We start from the raw sequence: 17380 nt of genomic DNA on the forward strand, positions 1-17380 counted from the left end.
AGAGTGCGTATTTTGTTTGGTTTCCTTGTACTCCTTGGCGTAATCTGACCGTGTTGAAAAGGCGCCGGCAAAGACGCCTACGTTGGTTCATTCCCGTCTACGGGCAAATCTGCAGAGAAAGAAAAAGAGAAACTCAAGCGAGGCAAGTACGATGGCCTTTCTCGTCGCCTCAAGAGGCGCAAGATGGCCATTGAAGAGGACGCTGCCGATGCGGCTGCTGCTCGAAAGACTGAGATGGGTATCCGAGCTGCCAAGAAGAATGCTCTTCCTAAGAAGATTACCGAGCCTCAGCCCAGACTGGAGAAAGCCGGAAAGGGCAAGGACAAGAAGAAGGGTAAAGCAAGAAGAGTAACGGGGGGGAAGGGAAGCGCATTCGACAGTGAAGGAAAGAAATCACACGAGGGAATGAGAGCGAAGCCTGCCAAGGTCAACTTAGAAAAGGGGAAGAAGAAGGGGGGTAAAGGGAAGGGAAGGAAGTAGCCAGCTTGAGGCAGGTCCTATATCTGCTTCGATCGGCTGTTTCATAATTTTCTCGCCATTTGAACATGCATATAGAGTTGATTTCATGCGCGATAACATATGGGTGTTGGCTTTCACAGCTTACAACGAACTCGTCGCAAATAACTTAGTTAACATTTACACTGCTGGGAACCGCAAACCGGTGCAAAAAAAAAAGAGATGGGTTGTTTGGCCAACTGACCAGAGCTATTTTACGCCTCATGTAAGGAACGAAAGGAGGAAAGAATTTAGCAGAAGGAAAGAAGAAGACAAGAGGAGGATAGAACGGGATAATTGGGGTGATAGAATGAAGAAGATATTAGCCGAAGAGAAGAGACTAGAAAGAAGAGGAGAGGAAGAGAGAAGAAGGGTAAGGAATAGGATCAGAAAGGGCCTCGGCAGATCAGAGACGGAGGACGAGAGAGGAAATAAAGGGTGCCCAAGGGGTGAGGAAGATTGATCAGCTTGTAGACTTAATTAGAAAACGATACATCATAAAGAGCTCTTCGTCGTGTAGAAGACGAAATGAAAGAAGACGACCTTCATATCCTTCCCACTTCTCTTGTCATCTTTCCAAGCAAGTCCTACTCAAATCCGCTACAAACATCGCCAGCTTCCTCCGAACCTCCTCTACGTAAGTTCCCCCTACTACTACTGGATTAAATCGTGGTCAAACAGTCGTAGTAATATACGTAGCATCCGATCAAATGTTATAACGTTATCATCATCATTCAGCATACGCACGGACTTCGCCGTTTCATTCGGCGGCGTTCGTCTTTCTTGAATGATGACATGATGAATGATGATGAGTAGTACGTAGTACGTAGGTCCTCTTTTCGACGGATCTTCTTGGATCTGATCTTCTCATCCTGGCTGTAGTTATCTTCCAGGTTCTAGAACTTTCTTCATAATATTTCTTTTTCTACTATACGTATCTTCTCATGACACGGCTTTTGGCCTTCTATAGCACTATCAACTGCTTTAACTGCCTTTATGCCTCTGAAACGCACCTATCCGCCGTCCCGACGACCCCCCTCTCCATCCCCTTGTCCCTAAGCGCCTTCCGGTCGCTCGCCACGACCTGGAGGCGGTGCTTTTCTAGCTAACCCTATACATCCATTGGGTCAACGGCCAGATTCTTCCAGTGGCCTCCCTGGCGGTGATGTTCCCTGAGCTTTACGGTCCATCGAACCAAACTGCAACAATCGCCATAACTTGGGCGCCTGCGCCTACAACGTATTATACCCAAAAATGTCCCACTACACATTGGATAGACGAGGGTGCTGATGGCACGACTGGGAATGGCGGATGTTCTTCAGCTGTTAGCCCGAAGTTCATTACATGCTGTTGTAATGGCGCTGTACAGCTACCTCGGCCTACTACAGATCCTGAACCCGGACTCTACTAGCTTTTGACCAGTAATTCTGAAGGTATGTCCCTCCTCTAACTAGTTTCCTGACCATAACCTAGTGATACCACTTAGGATGCGCTTCCGACGTAATCTTCGCAGCTATAACGGCGCTTTGGCTATGGCGTCTATTGGCGTCAGACACGAATTCAGTCCGTCTGGGAACCCGAAGGCATTAGGATCTGTTACTTATCTGCGGCCGAGTCTATCATCTCATCAGATTCTTTTCGTCTGCACCTGGGGACGTCTTTGCCTACGTTCAGATCAATAAGTCCGATTTTAGTGAAGATAGCAGGGTCCAGCAAAAAAAAAAAAATTGAAACATCTTCAACTACTGTGATCTGCAATCCTCAGACGGCTCGGGTAGATGTCGCTGCGTGTAGACTCCTATATCAAATAGCTCCTAAATAATGAAGGAAAGACTGCAACGAGAGCCTCATGTAAGTTCGTTCTACTACACAGCTGTATAATATGATCTAAAGTTTCCATTGAAGGCAAACCTGCTTACGCTTATTAAACCCGAAACAACATGATCGTCGTGGATACGATCGGCCCACGATGGATGGAATAACGGCTATACCATGCAAGCTCTGAAATAGAACCCAGCAGCGGCCGCGAGATCATAGTCGAAACCTGTGAAGTAAAAAATCTCAATATATCAGCGAGAAAAGCCCCATTTTTTGCCCCTCCACTTCATCCTGCGTGATTTATCACCAGGAAAAACATGGATATTATCCTCAGATTCATCTCGCTGAAGGGCGTAAGTACCCATTATCACTTACATCCCCTGCTAACGTCGCCATTTCAGGATGAGGCAAGAACGGTACAAAAAGTCACTATGGAGTAATTCTATGCCCTTGGGTCTTTTTGAATGCCAGGCAGTTTTAACGCTATCGAGTACCAGAAACGTGGTCTTCCCCACTGTCATATTCTCCTCGTCCTCGGCGAACAAACAAACCTCGCACAATTAGCCATATCAACCGCATCGTCTGCGCAGAAATCCCTGGCCCTGCTGAGCAGCATTGCTCCCTCTACAAATGTGTCATCTCTTCATGCTCGCCATGCGGGAATCGACCATCAAATGCGTCTTGCATGGTAAAAGACAACAAAACGGGCAAATGTCATTGCTCAAAAAGTTATCCTAAAGCTTTCAGCTCCGATACACTTCTTGATGACGACTCTTACCCTACTTATCGTCGTAGAGAAGGTGGCTTCGCATGGAAAAAGAAGATAGGCGGTATTGACTACACTTTCAGTAACAGAGATGTCGTGCCCTACAACCCTACTTGCTTAAACGCTTTACATGCCATATCAATGTCGAAGTATGCACATCCATCACAGCGGTCAAGTATCTCTACAAATAAGTCAACAAGGGAAGTGGTCGAGCTTTGCCAGGCGTTTGCGAACACGATGGTCGCCATACTGTCCAAAATCAACCCTCCGAAGACCAAGCAAGACCAGAGCAAACGCAGAACGAAATACGGAATTATGAGGACTCACGATACATCTGTGCAACCGAAGGTAGGAAAGCTTTAACACATTACTTGATTCTACCGCACACACTAAAACGTTTCTTCACTTCAATAGCTTACACCTCAAAAGGGTTCAACAACGTCTAAATGATACTGGTGCTTAATAAAAAATCCAAATACAAGATTCCTATTTTCAAGAAGAAGAACGCGAACATTGGGCGACCCCAAGCAGCATCAACCAAATAAGTTGGAAACTCGCTTTAAAAGTCTCTCCAACTTGCTTCTTGCCATACCGATAATAACCCAATTAATGCATTACCGGAGCTATCAAATTTTGCCACCTCAAAAGATATCATAAAGTCCATCTCACCATCTCTGTTCGGTACGAAGAAACCACCCCATGGTCCAAAACAGATCGAAACCACGATCGATTTTATCAAAACAGAACGAATTCGGCTCTCGGACTACATCATTTGGAAAAAGATAGCCAAGCTCACTTCTGAAGTGAACAGCCCCGGTCAGAAAAGGTCGAAGTTGCCCTTTCCCTTCCGTTATTATATTGAAGAGAAAGCAACTATCTGCCCTTTCCCTTCCGTTATTCTATTGAAGAGAAAGCAACTACCGACACAATTACAACAGCATTAGGCAACTTCAAAAAGGAAATTCTTGAACTTGACGATTCTGCTCGTCTAGACTTTTACCAACGACTTCATAAGGTCGCATCTGATTTAGTCAAAAACCTTAACAGAGTAAGCTTCCCTAAAGAGAAATTCCCAACTTTTTTGAATAGCTCTGTCTCTCCCCATCCAGGCATCCTCCACCCGACTACAATAACAGCTTACTGGAAAAACACATTTAATCAAATGGCAACCGCCACAAAAAACGTCTTGGCTCACCTCTTTATCCTAGTCAAGGACGAAGTGGCCCAAAAAGACTCAAAACAAAATGAAAAGACAGCCGGAGAAGCTACCAAAAACGTTGCGTGAAACTTCGAGGAAAGAGACTTTGAGTCGTATACAACGTTCAGCGTCTCGGTCCCCGAGGGAGTAAACCTTCAGGTCGTAGTCAGTGAAGGCCAGAGCGCTGGAACCTCTGACCCGAAGGTCGTTTCTCCTTTGTCCCGACAGCGTGTGGGGCTCAATCTCAACCGTGGCACCTTGGATTTGTTTGAGGTGTTGATAAATGACGCGGTTGATGGCATTGTGCCGGCGCTGGGTCCAGGGGTTGCGGGCGCGGCAAAGCTCGTCGTGAGGGTTAGGGGGTTATAGAGGTTGCATTTTTCGTTGTTTAATTTATTGGGTTGTCGTGTGTGAGCCTTGGGGCGATGTAGCTGAGCACGAGAATAAAAACGATTGGCTCACATCGTCACTTTCCAGAGCAAAAAGAGAGAGAACGAGCTACGAAATCAGAAGGATTCACGATACATCTGTGCAATAGAAGACAAATAAGCTTCAATTACCTTGATTCTACGACAAACAGTGTAACAGTTCTTTACTAGCTTGCTGCGGACTTTTTCAGTTGACGACTTATTACCAGTCTCCCTCTGTCGGGCGTCCCCAGTTCCATCTTCCAAACCCACGAAACGTAGTTTTCAGCACAAAGGCAAATATTCGTCATACGTATGCTAGAAGACGACAAACGTAGCCGGCGACGCGCTCAATTCGCCCGTTTCTTCAAAGACTGTCAACAAAATTCAAAATGTAAGCTCCAAAGCGGTCAGTGGATTGAACTCTACGAGTAGGGCTCAATTTTGACAAATCGCTGAACACTCAATGAAACGTTCTAGACAGCACGTTCACTCGAGCCCCGGAGAAGAGGGAACATGGCACAACAGTGCGTGCTTCTGTCCGTGAGTGAATTCAAGAGCGATGACCTCGCATCTCTGAAAAATAACAAGCCCTTCCTCTCTATCAACTAACTGTGGCTCTGTATGACTTTGGCCACCAGAGAAATGTTTGCAGCGTCTATGAAATTTGTGATAACTTTGACATATCATCAGGTATGTGTTTTCAAGGTCCACTTCTGTATCAACTTTGTGCTGACTAAGCACAGAGGAGGGATCACACATTGCTGGATGTCCATAGACAACTTAGATACTCCATAACATAGAAAGTTCCAGGTCACTTCGTACTAATAGTAGCTTACATGTTCGTAGAACTTCTGCATACCTCCATATAGCCCCTGAAGTGCCCATAAATTCCAACACACTTCTTTGGACATATACAATGATCGAAGCTTTGCTGGGTGGCGAAGATCCGGTGGGTGTGTGGCCGAATGAAAGAGGAAGGTCCGCATTTTGCTAGCAACTTCCCTGCTGTAATAGGTACTAGTTTGTTGCATAGAAGAAGAGAGAAAGAACCAAGAAACAGATGTATAGTACTCATACTGTATATATGTACTCTGGAGAGGACGACTCTGACATCAACAAACTCTTACAAATATTTGTGTTTATTGACAAATGACGACAATGGTCCTATGTCATAGATCGGTTAGTGCGAGATCTAGGGGGAGATGAGATCTCGACGAACGAATGGTCGCGGTCTCGCAGAGCCTGGTTAGGCGCTGGCTAATAGAATAAGCATGGGAAGACGGCGCTAGACGTTTGTTACCCACATTAGTTACATCACAGGGATGTTGTTTAGTGGGTATATTTGTTAAGATGAATTTTCGTAAAGCCCCCTCCCTGTACCTGCTGTACATCCGTTCCACCTGCCTTCTGACCACCTAATTCCTACTATCACCAGATTACCATCAGCACCATCGGCACCTGTACCCTCGTACATCGATGTGCATACGCCTTGTGCGCTTTCATTGATATCTACCACTTGTCATCGAGATAATCCTCGTTAGCGGCATTCCATGTTGTGACAGATGAAAAGAACGGGTTTCTACTGCACGCTGATATTGGACAACTTGTTATAGTGTGTAAAGTGCCGCGACGGCGATGTTCAGATCATACCATCACCATCGATTTGTCTTTTCGAACGATTAATTTTCTTGTTCATTTCTAGAGATGGGTTAGAGAAACCCCCTCGCTACGAGCAGGCATCGGCCGAGAAATAAACAGCAAAGAATGGCATCAGGGAACAATTGATAATCAAGGAAAAATCGCGAATAGCGATTACCGACAATATTAGCGAGAGATCTGAAGGGGAATCAACGAAAGCATTGCTGCTCGCTGCGCCCAGCGTTATTTCTTGACTCGGAAGATTTGACATTTGGGCGATGAGAGAATGGATCCAGACTTCAGGAGCATGGCCCTAAATGAACATTTTTCAGCGATCATTTGGCACGTTATTACCCGTAAAGCCAAGCACTTCTCCCTCTCTCTCATTCCCCCTACTAGTCTCCGTCTCTTTTGCGTGCTGATCAATCCGACACGGAGCATGAAAAAGGGTCAAAAAAGAGCAAGACGAATAAAAATGAATAAGCACTTCAATAGAGTCAGGGTCACATGACATGTTTGCAGCCGCTTTCCGAAACGGGAAAAAATGGGAAAAACTCGCGTGAATCACAAGGCTAAGTTGATATGTCGCCGACGAATCACGGCCCGCCCATTTCCCAGGCAGATCCCGCTCTATATATACTTGCTCCCTACCCTCATTATTCATACTGTTCCCACAACCTTTTTTTCTTCAACTGCCCATACAGTTATATCACCATGTCTTTCAGAGCTCCCAATTTGATACGATCAGCCGCTGGCCGAAGAGCCAGTCAAACTTTGAACCTGCGTTCTCAAGTTATTCGACGACGATTTGCAACTGAGGGTGGACCGGAGATTGTAAGCAGCTTCATCAGCCATGTTGACTACGATATTTTACTGAACAGACGCAGACCAAACCATCTTCTCCACGATCTTCGAACACTCGTTATCTCCTCGCAGGTGTCGGTATCGCTGCCGTCGGCGCTGCATACTATTTCTACGGCACTGGCAGAACCGCGCACGATTCCGCCAATAAAGCTGACACGGTAGTGCGTGGAGCTGTTGCCACGGTTGAGGCCAAGACGGGTCTCCGAAGAGGCAAGGACGAGTATCAAAAAGTCTATAATCGGATTGCCGAGACTCTCGAGAAGGAGGGTTACGACGGTTAGTTTTCAATTACTTGCTGAATGCGGTAACGAAGCATACGGTGGCTGATAAGAATATCAGACGGTTCTTTGGCCCCCGTCCTTCTTCGCTTGGCTTGGCACTCCTCTGGCACCTATAACAAAGAGGATGGTACTGGAGGATCGAACTTTGCTACCATGAGGTTCAAGCCCGAGGCCGAGCACAGCGCGAACAATGGCCTAGTGGGTGTTGATCCAACTGGACATATATTCTTGGGCTGATCATATCATAGCATGTTGCCAGGGAACATATGGAAAAGATCAAGCAAGAGTTCCCCTGGATCTCTTACGGTGACCTATGGACCCTCGGTGGAGTCTGTGCTGTCCAGGAGTCGGGCGGACCTACCATCCCTTGGAGGCCTGGCAGAATTGACGGCTTCGAAGCTCAAGTCACTCCCGATGGTAGGCTACCGGATGCCTCTCAAGCCCAAGACCATCTGAGGTTCATCTTTAACCGCATGGGGTGAGTCGCCAGGTTTACTGAAAAAGACTAGGAAAACTTACGGCATTGCAATAGCTTCAATGACCAAGAAATTGTTGCCCTTAGCGGCGCTCATGCCATGGGGCGATGTCATACTAGTGAGTTCTTTTTTTAGTAATCAACATGAAACGTCTGACCGGATCTTTAGATCGATCGGGCTTTGAGGGCCCTTGGACTTTCTCCCCTGTCACCTTTTCCAACCAGTACTTTGCTCTTCTCCGAGACGAGCCTTGGCAGTGGAAGAAGTGGTGAGTACTCTATGACATCACCTGAAATGATCAGTCGCCTCATCCTGGTATTACAGGACCGGACCTGCCCAATATGAAGACAAAAACACAAAGACCTTGATGATGCTTCCGTAAGTTCTGAGATCAGAGTCTCTTGACATATCGAACGTGTGACCTTGATGTTGACCCATTTATACAGTACGGATATGGCGCTCCTCAAAGACAAGTCCTTCAAGAAGTATGTTGACATCTATGCCGATAACGAAGAGAAATTCTTTAGCGAGTGAGTGCTTGGTAGTGATAAGGCCGCTGCTGGCAGTCACTGACCCCACCGTAGCTTCGCGAAAGCATTCTCCAAGCTCATTGAGCTTGGTGTCCCTGAGAGGCAATGGGCTGGTGAACCTTGGACTTTGGGAACCAGCGATTAACTTCGGTATACGTACGGTAGTAACACAGATTAGTATGTGACAACTGAATAAGAAATAATGGAGCCAATTATTTTTACTGCGTTAATGTCCTTGCTGCTCGATGTTTGATCATGATATTTTGCGATCGCTATCACTCTTTCATTCTCGACGTAGAACAGGATTTGCGGGATGTAACACATAGCCTAGCGTCATCACTAACTTATTGTTTGCACACATCCCCCGCTGATACCCCGCGCTTTCACTCTGATCTTTCCTTCTGGCCTTCATCAAAAGTACTCGACCAGCAGCAGCGATGATGACCATGCATAAGATTCTCGTTCTCCTCTTAAGGAAATTACAAGAATGGAGCATCATGAGAGCGCAGCAAATCTTTTATATGAAGCTATCCATGCTTTTTTAGCTCCGGCACTCTATACGCGGTCTTTGCACACTTTTGGGTCATGTTAGTTCCCTACTTGAATGATTCTTCAATTTCCCAAACAACTTTACCATCTGAGGGCAATCCAAATATACGTAATGGTGAATGATCTTCATGCAGAACCGGCATTCGTTCTCCGGCGGCCGCTTTGCGAGTTATGAATCATGGATGTATCACTGACCAGTAAAGAATTTGACAAATAATCAGTTTCGATGACGCGCGCTACTTGTGATTGGCGCATCATCATTATTTACTATTATCTATCAAAGCTGCTGAGAATGACCCTCTTCGAGAGACGTAGAGAGCCCAGCGATAGGGTAGGCGTCTTGTGTTTTCTTCCTCATTCGCCCCGGCAGCGTCCCAAGTGGGCCCTCAACTCAGTCATACACAGCCAGCTCTTGATTTTATTTGGAGAAATCCCATTATTATTAGAGGCCGCCGCCCGCCGCCGAACGTTCGGCTTGTTTGTGCGTTGGGAGCGTCGGCAATAGTGGACCGAAGTTAGCCGACAAAAAAGTAATACACGTCAGGGAATTCAGGTGCGGATTTGGTCGGTCTTTGTCGGCGATATGACGTGTACCAATGAAATTGCTGCAGAATCACAGGCCAGCTGGATCCCCCTCCCAGCCCACAAGGTGTTATGTATCCCTCGACATTCTTTTCTTTTCTCTTTCTCTTTCTTCTCTTCTTCACAATATCAATTATTTAATCAGCCGACAAGGCATACCTCTTATACCACACTTACATTACTACTACCATAGCATCATGGTTTCCTCTCGGTACCTCGTCCGAGGAGCGAACTCCCTCTCCCGCCAGTCCATGGTCGCTAAGCGATCCATGGCGACTGTGCAATCTTCCATCGGTGACAAGAAGGTCGAGATGTCCAACCTCGAAAAGGGGAAGTTTATCAACTACCAAAGAATTGAGAACAACCTCCAGGTAGTGAGGTCCAGGTGAGTGGGAATTTCCGATGACGCAAATCTTGTTGGGTCTGTGAAAAGGAGTAAAAAGCGGTTTGTGGAGCTGTCAGGTGTCGATCAGTATGCTCCTGGCGCAATAAGTCTCCAGCTAGATATTTGATAGTCGTTGCAGGGGAGGATCCTGGGCTGTCGCCTCTTGGGACGTATCAGCCAGTCATATTCTGCCGGTTTCTCGGCCGTTCCGCGCGTAACAGCAAAATGGTTGCAGTTGCTGACAAACTATCAAACAGGCTCAACCGACCGCTCACTCTTGCTGAGAAGGTTGTGTACGGCCATTTGGACAACCCCCATGAGCAGGATATTGAGCGAGGTGTTTCTTATCTTAAGCTCCGTCCTGATGTGAGTGGAGCATGCATTCACGGTAATCTCCGATCGGTCAGCTGACTATGTTCCCACAGCGTGTTGCGTGCCAGGATGCCACCGCTCAAATGGCTATCCTTCAATTTATGTCTGCTGGTCTCCCCCAGACTGCTGTTCCCACTTCTGTCCACTGTGATCACCTTATTCAGGCTCAAATCGGCGGTAAGGCTGATTTGGCTCGTGCCATTGACATTAACAAGGAGGTCTACGACTTCCTTGCTACTGCCTGTGCCAAGTATGGCATTGGTTTCTGGAAGCCCGGATCCGGTATTATGTGAGTTTATTATTTGTCTTTATGTACGTTTTAAAATCTGACTAGTTATTTGCAGTCACCAAATTATCCTTGAAAACTATGCTGTGCCTGGTCTCATGATGATTGGCACTGATTCCCACACTCCTAATGCTGGTGGTCTTGGTATGGTTGCCTGCGGTGTTGGTGGTGCCGACGCTGTTGACGTCATGGCCGATATCCCTTGGGAGCTCAAGGCCCCCAAGGTTATTGGTGTCTATCTTGATGGTCAGATGAGCGGATGGACTACTCCCAAGGGTGAGCTTGATGAATCTATACCACTTGGCGACAGAAATTGATTCTTTGATAGATGTTATTCTCAAGGTTGCGGGTATCCTCACTGTCAAGGGTGGTACTGGTGCTATCATTGAGTACCATGGTCCTGGTGTCGAGTCTCTTTCTTGTACCGGTATGGCTACTATCTGTAACATGGGAGCTGAGATTGGTGCCACTACCTCTCTCTTCCCCTTCAACCACCGAATGGGCTCTTACCTCAAGGCCACCAACCGTTCTGCCATTGCGCAATACGCCGAGGAGTTCAACCACAACCTCCAGCCTGACGAGGGTTGTGAGTACGACCAGAGGATTGAAATCAACCTCTCTGAGCTCGAGCCCCATATCAACGGTCCCTTCACCCCTGATCTTGCCACTCCTCTCTCCAAGTTTGCCGAGGAGGTCAAGAGGCACTCCTGGCCTCAGGAGCTCAAGGTCGGTTTGATCGGCTCTTGCACCAACTCTTCTTATGAGGACATGTCTCGATCCGCCCACATTGCTCGGGAGGCCGCTTCCCACGGTCTTACCGCCAAGTCGCAGTTCACCATTACCCCCGGTTCCGAACAGGTCCGAGCTACCATTGCTCGAGACGGTATGGTCGATGACTTTGAGAAGGTTGGTGGTCTTGTTCTTGCCAACGCCTGTGGTCCTTGCATTGGTCAATGGGACAGGCGAGATGTTAAGAAGGGCGAGGCCAACTCTAGTAAGTTTTAATTGTTGTATAAGTTGAAGTCGTAAATTAACTCGTCGTTCCAGTTATCACCTCGTACAACCGAAACTTTACTGGTCGAAACGATGCCAACCCTGCTACCCATGCCTTTGTTGCTTCCCCCGATCTTGTCACTGCCATGATCTTTGCTGGTGACCTCACCTTTAACCCTATGACCGACTCTCTCAAGGGTGCCGACGGCAAGGAGTTTAGGTTCTCTGACCCCTCTGGCTTTGAGCTCCCTGCCAAGGGCTACGACCCCGGAGAGAACACGTTCCAGGCTCCTCCTGCTGACGGCACCACCGTCTCTGTCGCCGTCAGCCCTACTTCTGACCGACTTCAGCTCTTGAAGCCCTTCAAGCCTTGGGACGGCAAGGACATTATTGAAGCTCGTGTTCTTATCAAGGCCAAGGGCAAGTGCACGACTGATCACATTTCTGCTGGTGGTCCCTGGCTCAAGTACCGAGGTCACCTTGAAAACATTTCTCGTAAGTGTTTCGATTATGTCATCTTTTGTGATTTTCCTGACGTTTTTTTGCTCTAGAAAACTGTTTGATCGGTGCTATTAACTCTGATAACGGTGAGGCCAACAAGATTCTCAACCAGGAGACTGGCGAGTTTGGCCCTGTCCCCACTGTTGCGGCGTACTACCGAGACCGAGATATCCCATGGGTCGTTGTCGGTGACGAGAACTATGGTGAAGGTTCTTCCCGAGAACATGCCGCTCTTGAGCCCCGATTCCTTGGTGGACGAGCTGTCATCTGCCGATCCTTTGCGCGTATTCACGAGACCAACTTGAAGAAGCAGGGTATGCTTCCTCTGTGGTTCAAGAACCCTGCCGACTATGACAAGATTTCCGGTACCGACAAGATTTCCATCCTTGACCTCCAGAACTTTAAGCCCGGTCAGGACATCAAGGTTGAGATTACCCACAAGGACGGCTCCAAGGAGCAAATTCTTACCACTTCATCCATCAACGAAGGTCAATGGGGTTGGTTCAAGGCTGGTTCTGGTGAGTCATCATTCTTGCTGCGTTTGGTTTAGACTGACGAATTTGTGTAGCGCTCAACATGATGGCTTCTGCTGCCAAGGCCCGTGCTGAGAAGCAGGCTTAAGAATGATCCTTTTTCCCACACGTTTTACACAATGATTCGCATTTGTCTCAAGCTCCATAACAACATTTTTTCAATACCCAACATTTGCATTATCTAGTTTGACTTTTGTCTCCCTTTTATTATCAATTGTTTCTTTTTAATGATTCGGCCTTTATTTGGCGTTGGATCGATTTCATGGCGAGGGAGGGTGCAGGTTTAAAGTATAAAAGGTTTTTAACGTGCCATGACCGACGTGATGCCATTATATGACTACCCATAAAAGTACAGTTTGTATATTTCAGTTTGTGAATATTATCCCGACGTGATTTTTTGCGATTTTCTCCGAGAATGTCGTTCTGCTGAGCCGAAGCTGTTTCGTTTACTACTGTTTTGACACTTTATTTATTTTTCCAGCAGTCGTCGTCCCCCGGTATGCGTCGAATCCCTTCCCAGGTACCCTCGGCCGTATCGCGCCTTTTGCAAGGCCAAGTGATCTCGAGCCCTCCTACGTGGTACAACCCGGCGCTTGCGCACCCTCCTCCCCAGCTCCCGCCCTACCAAGTGAAATCCCGTCCGCGTGTTTCCGCCAAGCTCCCCGGCGGTGGCAGCGGCGACGGGGGCGGCCAATTTATCGACACGGCGCCGATTCCTGCCGGAGAACTGGAGCGGCGGGACAGGTTGCGGGGGTACAAGCAGCGAAAGGGACGACCGCTAAAGATTGCGTACGAGGAAGATTGGGTGCGCAGGCAGTTTTTCAAGGATTTTCCGTTTGAGGCGTTGAGGCCGGTGAGTATGGTGGAAGGCGTGGAGATTGATGTGCGGGAAAAGGTGGGGGGGGAGGAATGGACGAGTTTGGAGCAGAGGGGGTTGTATCCCACCGTCGAGGAGTGAGCGTTTTTTCTTTTTTAATTTATTCTTCTTCTTCCTACATCGGGCTGACGGGATTAGCTGTATCGAGTTTGTGATCAATGTGAGAAACACGCGGAATGTTTCGATTTCAGAAGCGTACGCGCTTGCGACTGAAGAGTTTGTGTCGTTGAGGGGCAGGCATCAGCTGGCGACTTTGGCGGCGGAGATTGAGGCGCGACACTATGGAGCAGAGTTCAAGCCGGATGTCTTTGTGCGTTGTCGTCGTGTGGAAAAGAGGGAGTGGGAAAACTGACAATGGGGTTAGGAACGCGCATTCAACCTTGAAGAAAAGGCGCTCGAAAGTTTGAGACCATTCACCGCTTCTTCCTCTTCCTCTTCCGGTTCCTCCCGTGTCAAGTATCGTGAACAGCCTCGATGGCAGTGGTCAAACACTGTGCCACCTTCATCTATCCCCGGTGCGGGTGCCGGCGGGTTCTCCAGGGGGCAGAATTACGTGGCTAAATGGAAGATGCCTGAACCGCTGAGAGTGGGCGCGCAAGGACAAGGTGATCTGTTGGCTGCTATCCCTGCGGCGGGAGAGATGCCGCCGGCAGAAGGGGCGGAAGGGGTGGCGGAGGAAGATGCCAAGTTGGAGGATTTGGAGATGCTAAAGGCTGCTTTGGGCAGCTCAAAATCGGCGTAAAGGGTCAAGGACACGATGCATTTTTCGATTCATTACATTCCTACATGACATACAGTACAGACAAGATTAAGCGAGTGATTGAATTAGAGCTTTGCGTCGCTGAAACCTGGGAACGTGACAGACTCCTTGTTCCTTGTGGCCGACATGGCTTTGGCGGTATCCTGATTCATCCACGAGTCAATTAGTGTCCCGCGTGTCAAGGTGGGCGTCGGGGGAGAATAGCACACGTACGCTTGATTGGAGCATGGACCTGGGTGGATGAGCGATGTGGTCGAGGCGGGAGGATGCGTACGACTTACATGTTCCATGCAGCGACGTACTGCAGACCTTGTTCGACGCTTTTGGCTGTCAGGAAACGTCGCCAGAAGGCAGAGGCGATGACTCACGTATGGTCGCGCGCATCTTTCAATCGCATAAGAAAAGAGCGGAGACTTGTACAGGCAGAGGAAGCGTTGCTCACGATTCAGTACATGTTTTGTGCTGATGACAGCGATTGGGCTCCTCGAGGCGATAACCTTGGCCTTTTCGATGGCGACGGCTGTGTTTGGTGAGAATGCGTAACTCTTGAGACACGCAACTGACCAACGACTTGGGCCCTGCCACCGTCGACGACCTCGCTGACAAAGCCCATTTGCTCTGCCTCTCTGGGACCAAAGGCTCGTCCCGTGAGAGCGAGTTCCCTGACTTTACTGTCGTTGCCGGTGACCTTGGGCAGGCGCTGCAGGGAGCCGATATCCGCGGCGAGGCCGACGTTGACCTCGGACACGCCAAACTGGGTGTCGGACGCGCACAGACGGATATCGCATGCGGCTGCAATGTCTATGGCGAGGCCGAGGGCGAAGCCGTGGAGGGCGCAGATGACGGGCTGGCGGCAGGCGGAGAGGGAGGAGACGGCTGCCTGGAAGGCACGGAGGTGGGCGTGGAGGGCGAGGGCCTTGCGGGCGGGGTCGGCGGCAGGGGCGGCGAGGAGGGACTGGGAGTTGACTATGGGCAGGGTCAGCGGGGGGGGAGGGGGGGGGACGCACGGTCCAGGCCGGCGGTGAAGGCGGCGTCCGAGGTGGAGCTGAGGACGAGGACGCGTATGGCGGGGTCAGCGGAGGCGTGGCGGACGATGTGGGCGAGTTCTGTCCACATCCTGCGGGGTCAGCGGGGCGGGGGGAGGTGCGACGTGCTCATCGTTGAACGCGTGTACGGGCGGCCCGGGGGGGGGTTAGCGGGGGGCGGGGGAGTGAGTGTGGGCGACGCACCTGTTGAACTGGAGGAGCAGCACGCCGGGTGCGGGGCTGGACGCTGTGTGCAGTTTCATCGGGGGGGGAGTTGGGGGGGGGGAGTAGTCAAAAGTGGGGGAGCCGGGGGGAGTCAAAAGTAAAAACAATCCGCGGCTCGCTCTTCTCTCCACACACGATGGCCGCGCTGTCCGACCGCCAGAAAGACGAGCTGTGAGTGCGCTCAACTCCCCCGCTGACTCCCGCTGACTCCCCCCCCCCCCCAGCCACCGCGCAATGCTCGCCTACCTGCACGCCGCGGGGATGCACAACGCCTACGCCGCCCTCCAGCACGACGCCGCGCTCGCCGACGTCGACCCCCGCGACAGGGCAGTCGGCCTCCTCGAGAAAAAGTGGACAAGCGTCATCCGCCTCCAGAAAAAGGTCATCGACCTCGAGAACCGCAACGCAGCCCTCCTCGCAGAACTCGCAGCCGCCGCCCGCCCCGCCGCCCCCGGCCCCTTCCTCCCCCGCCCGCCCCCCCGCCACACCCTCGCCTCCCACCGCGCACCCGTCACACGCCTCGCATTCCACCCCACATGGACCCTCCTCGCCAGCGCCAGCGAGGACGCCACCGTCAAGCTCTGGGACTGGGAGGCCGGCGACATGGAGCGCACCCTCAAGGGCCACACAAAGGCCGTCATGGACGTCGACTTTGACCCGCGGGGCGGCCTCATGGGTGAGTCTCTTCCTGTGCCGCGCAGCGCTCACCGCCAGCCACATGCTCCTCCGACCTCACCCTCAAGCTCTGGGACACCGCCAACCAGTACACAAACGTCAAGACCCTCCACGGCCACGACCATTCCGTCTCCAGCGTGCGCTTCATGCCCGATGGCGAGACGCTCGTCTCCGCCAGCCGCGACAAGACTATCAGGGTATGGCAAGTCTCCAGCGGGTACGTCGCCGTCTATCTGCCAGACGAAACTCACGCGCACCAGCTACTGCATCAAGACCTTCTCGGGCCACGCCGAATGGGTGAGAGAGGCCGTTCCCTCAGAGGACGGGCGGTGGCTCGTCAGCGCATCAAACGACCAGGCAAGTTGTTTGTCTCCGCCATGCGCTTTTCGCTGACACACCCCGTAGACATCACGTATATGGGACTTTTCAACCGGCGAGACCAAGATGGAGCTCCGTGGACACGAGCATGTCGTTGAATGCGCCGTGTTTGCGCCTGTCAACGCCTACCCTGCGATCAGAGAACTAGCCGGTTTAAAAGTATCCCTTCTTTTGCATATCATCGGTCGTCGCTGACACAGTCGCTGACACAACCCGCAACAGCCGCCAGCACCACGCGATACGAGAGCAAAGTCGCCCGGTGTCTACGCCGCTACAGGATCCCGAGATAAAACTATAAAGCTGTGGGATGCCCTTTCCGGTCAATGTCTACGCACACTCGTACGTCCCGTCGTCCCCTCACCCCGTCGTCCCCCTAACACTCACCCTCACACTCACAACAGGTCGGCCACGATAACTGGATCCGCGCACTCGTCTTCCACCCGTCCGGCAAATACCTCCTCTCCGCCTCGGACGACAAGACCATCAAGGTATGGGACCTCGCAAACGGCCGATGCACGAAAACGATAGAAGCGCACAGTCATTTTGTCACGTCCATGACCTGGGGCAGGGCCGTCGGCGCGAGCGGGGGTATAGAAAAGGTGAATGGCGATGCGTCGAGTAAAGAACCGAGAAGAATAAACGTCTTGGCCACCGGGTCGGTAGACCAAACGATCAAGGTTGGTTCGTTTTCATCTCTCAAAACACCAAACACTCAACCACCCACAGGTCTGGACACCCTAGCACGATTTTTCCTTCACCCCGA

At 50.3% G+C, this 17380-nt stretch overlaps 6 protein-coding genes across 6 annotated transcripts in view; 5 read left to right on the top strand and 1 right to left on the bottom strand.

Annotated features, from left to right (window-relative positions):
* The window catches only part of CNBD3700 (hypothetical protein), a gene marked incomplete at both ends in the record, with an annotated part of 2642 nt that extends 2162 nt beyond the window's left edge, over nucleotides 1–480 (top strand). Inside the window, 2 exons of the mRNA XM_770870.1 lie at nucleotides 1–3; nucleotides 62–480. The exon at nucleotides 1–3 is cut by the window's left edge and continues 118 nt beyond it. Coding sequence (XP_775963.1) covers nucleotides 1–3; nucleotides 62–480 — 422 coding nt within the window. The remainder of the gene's footprint in view (nucleotides 4–61) is intronic.
* A 6559-nt stretch (nucleotides 481–7039) lies between these two features.
* Nucleotides 7040–8621, top strand: CNBD3710 (hypothetical protein; the record flags this gene model as incomplete). Its single annotated transcript, XM_770871.1, has 9 exons — nucleotides 7040–7159; nucleotides 7213–7465; nucleotides 7529–7668; nucleotides 7719–7948; nucleotides 8003–8064; nucleotides 8115–8214; nucleotides 8271–8324; nucleotides 8393–8476; nucleotides 8531–8621. 9 exons carry the CDS (start codon nucleotides 7040–7042, stop codon nucleotides 8619–8621), a joined length of 1134 nt encoding a protein of 377 aa, XP_775964.1.
* Nucleotides 8622–9804: 1183 nt separating this feature from the next.
* Nucleotides 9805–12765, top strand: CNBD3720 (hypothetical protein; the record flags this gene model as incomplete). Its single annotated transcript, XM_770872.1, has 8 exons — nucleotides 9805–9992; nucleotides 10250–10358; nucleotides 10418–10653; nucleotides 10709–10926; nucleotides 10979–11644; nucleotides 11698–12138; nucleotides 12195–12662; nucleotides 12713–12765. The coding sequence occupies 8 exons, from the start codon at nucleotides 9805–9807 to the stop codon at nucleotides 12763–12765; spliced, it is 2379 nt and encodes a 792-aa protein (XP_775965.1).
* Nucleotides 12766–13176: 411 nt separating this feature from the next.
* Nucleotides 13177–14296, top strand: CNBD3730 (hypothetical protein; the record flags this gene model as incomplete). Its single annotated transcript, XM_770873.1, has 3 exons — nucleotides 13177–13631; nucleotides 13693–13864; nucleotides 13919–14296. 3 exons carry the CDS (start codon nucleotides 13177–13179, stop codon nucleotides 14294–14296), a joined length of 1005 nt encoding a protein of 334 aa, XP_775966.1.
* Nucleotides 14297–14362: 66 nt separating this feature from the next.
* CNBD3740 (hypothetical protein) lies at nucleotides 14363–15430 on the bottom strand (the record flags this gene model as incomplete). The annotated part of the gene is made up of 7 exons (XM_770874.1): nucleotides 14363–14457; nucleotides 14524–14546; nucleotides 14596–14634; nucleotides 14683–14698; nucleotides 14757–14834; nucleotides 14879–15280; nucleotides 15322–15430. The coding sequence occupies 7 exons, from the start codon at nucleotides 15428–15430 to the stop codon at nucleotides 14363–14365; spliced, it is 762 nt and encodes a 253-aa protein (XP_775967.1).
* A 270-nt stretch (nucleotides 15431–15700) lies between these two features.
* On the top strand, nucleotides 15701–17358 carry CNBD3750 (hypothetical protein; the record flags this gene model as incomplete). Its single annotated transcript, XM_770875.1, has 8 exons — nucleotides 15701–15735; nucleotides 15789–16240; nucleotides 16279–16456; nucleotides 16500–16596; nucleotides 16645–16776; nucleotides 16840–16956; nucleotides 17019–17294; nucleotides 17344–17358. The coding sequence occupies 8 exons, from the start codon at nucleotides 15701–15703 to the stop codon at nucleotides 17356–17358; spliced, it is 1302 nt and encodes a 433-aa protein (XP_775968.1).
* Nucleotides 17359–17380: the final 22 nt, after the last annotated feature.

The sequence above is a fragment of the Cryptococcus neoformans genome, chromosome 4 (assembly GCF_000149385.1).
Source record: "Cryptococcus neoformans var. neoformans B-3501A chromosome 4, whole genome shotgun sequence".
Lineage (NCBI taxonomy): Eukaryota > Fungi > Basidiomycota > Tremellomycetes > Tremellales > Cryptococcaceae > Cryptococcus > Cryptococcus deneoformans.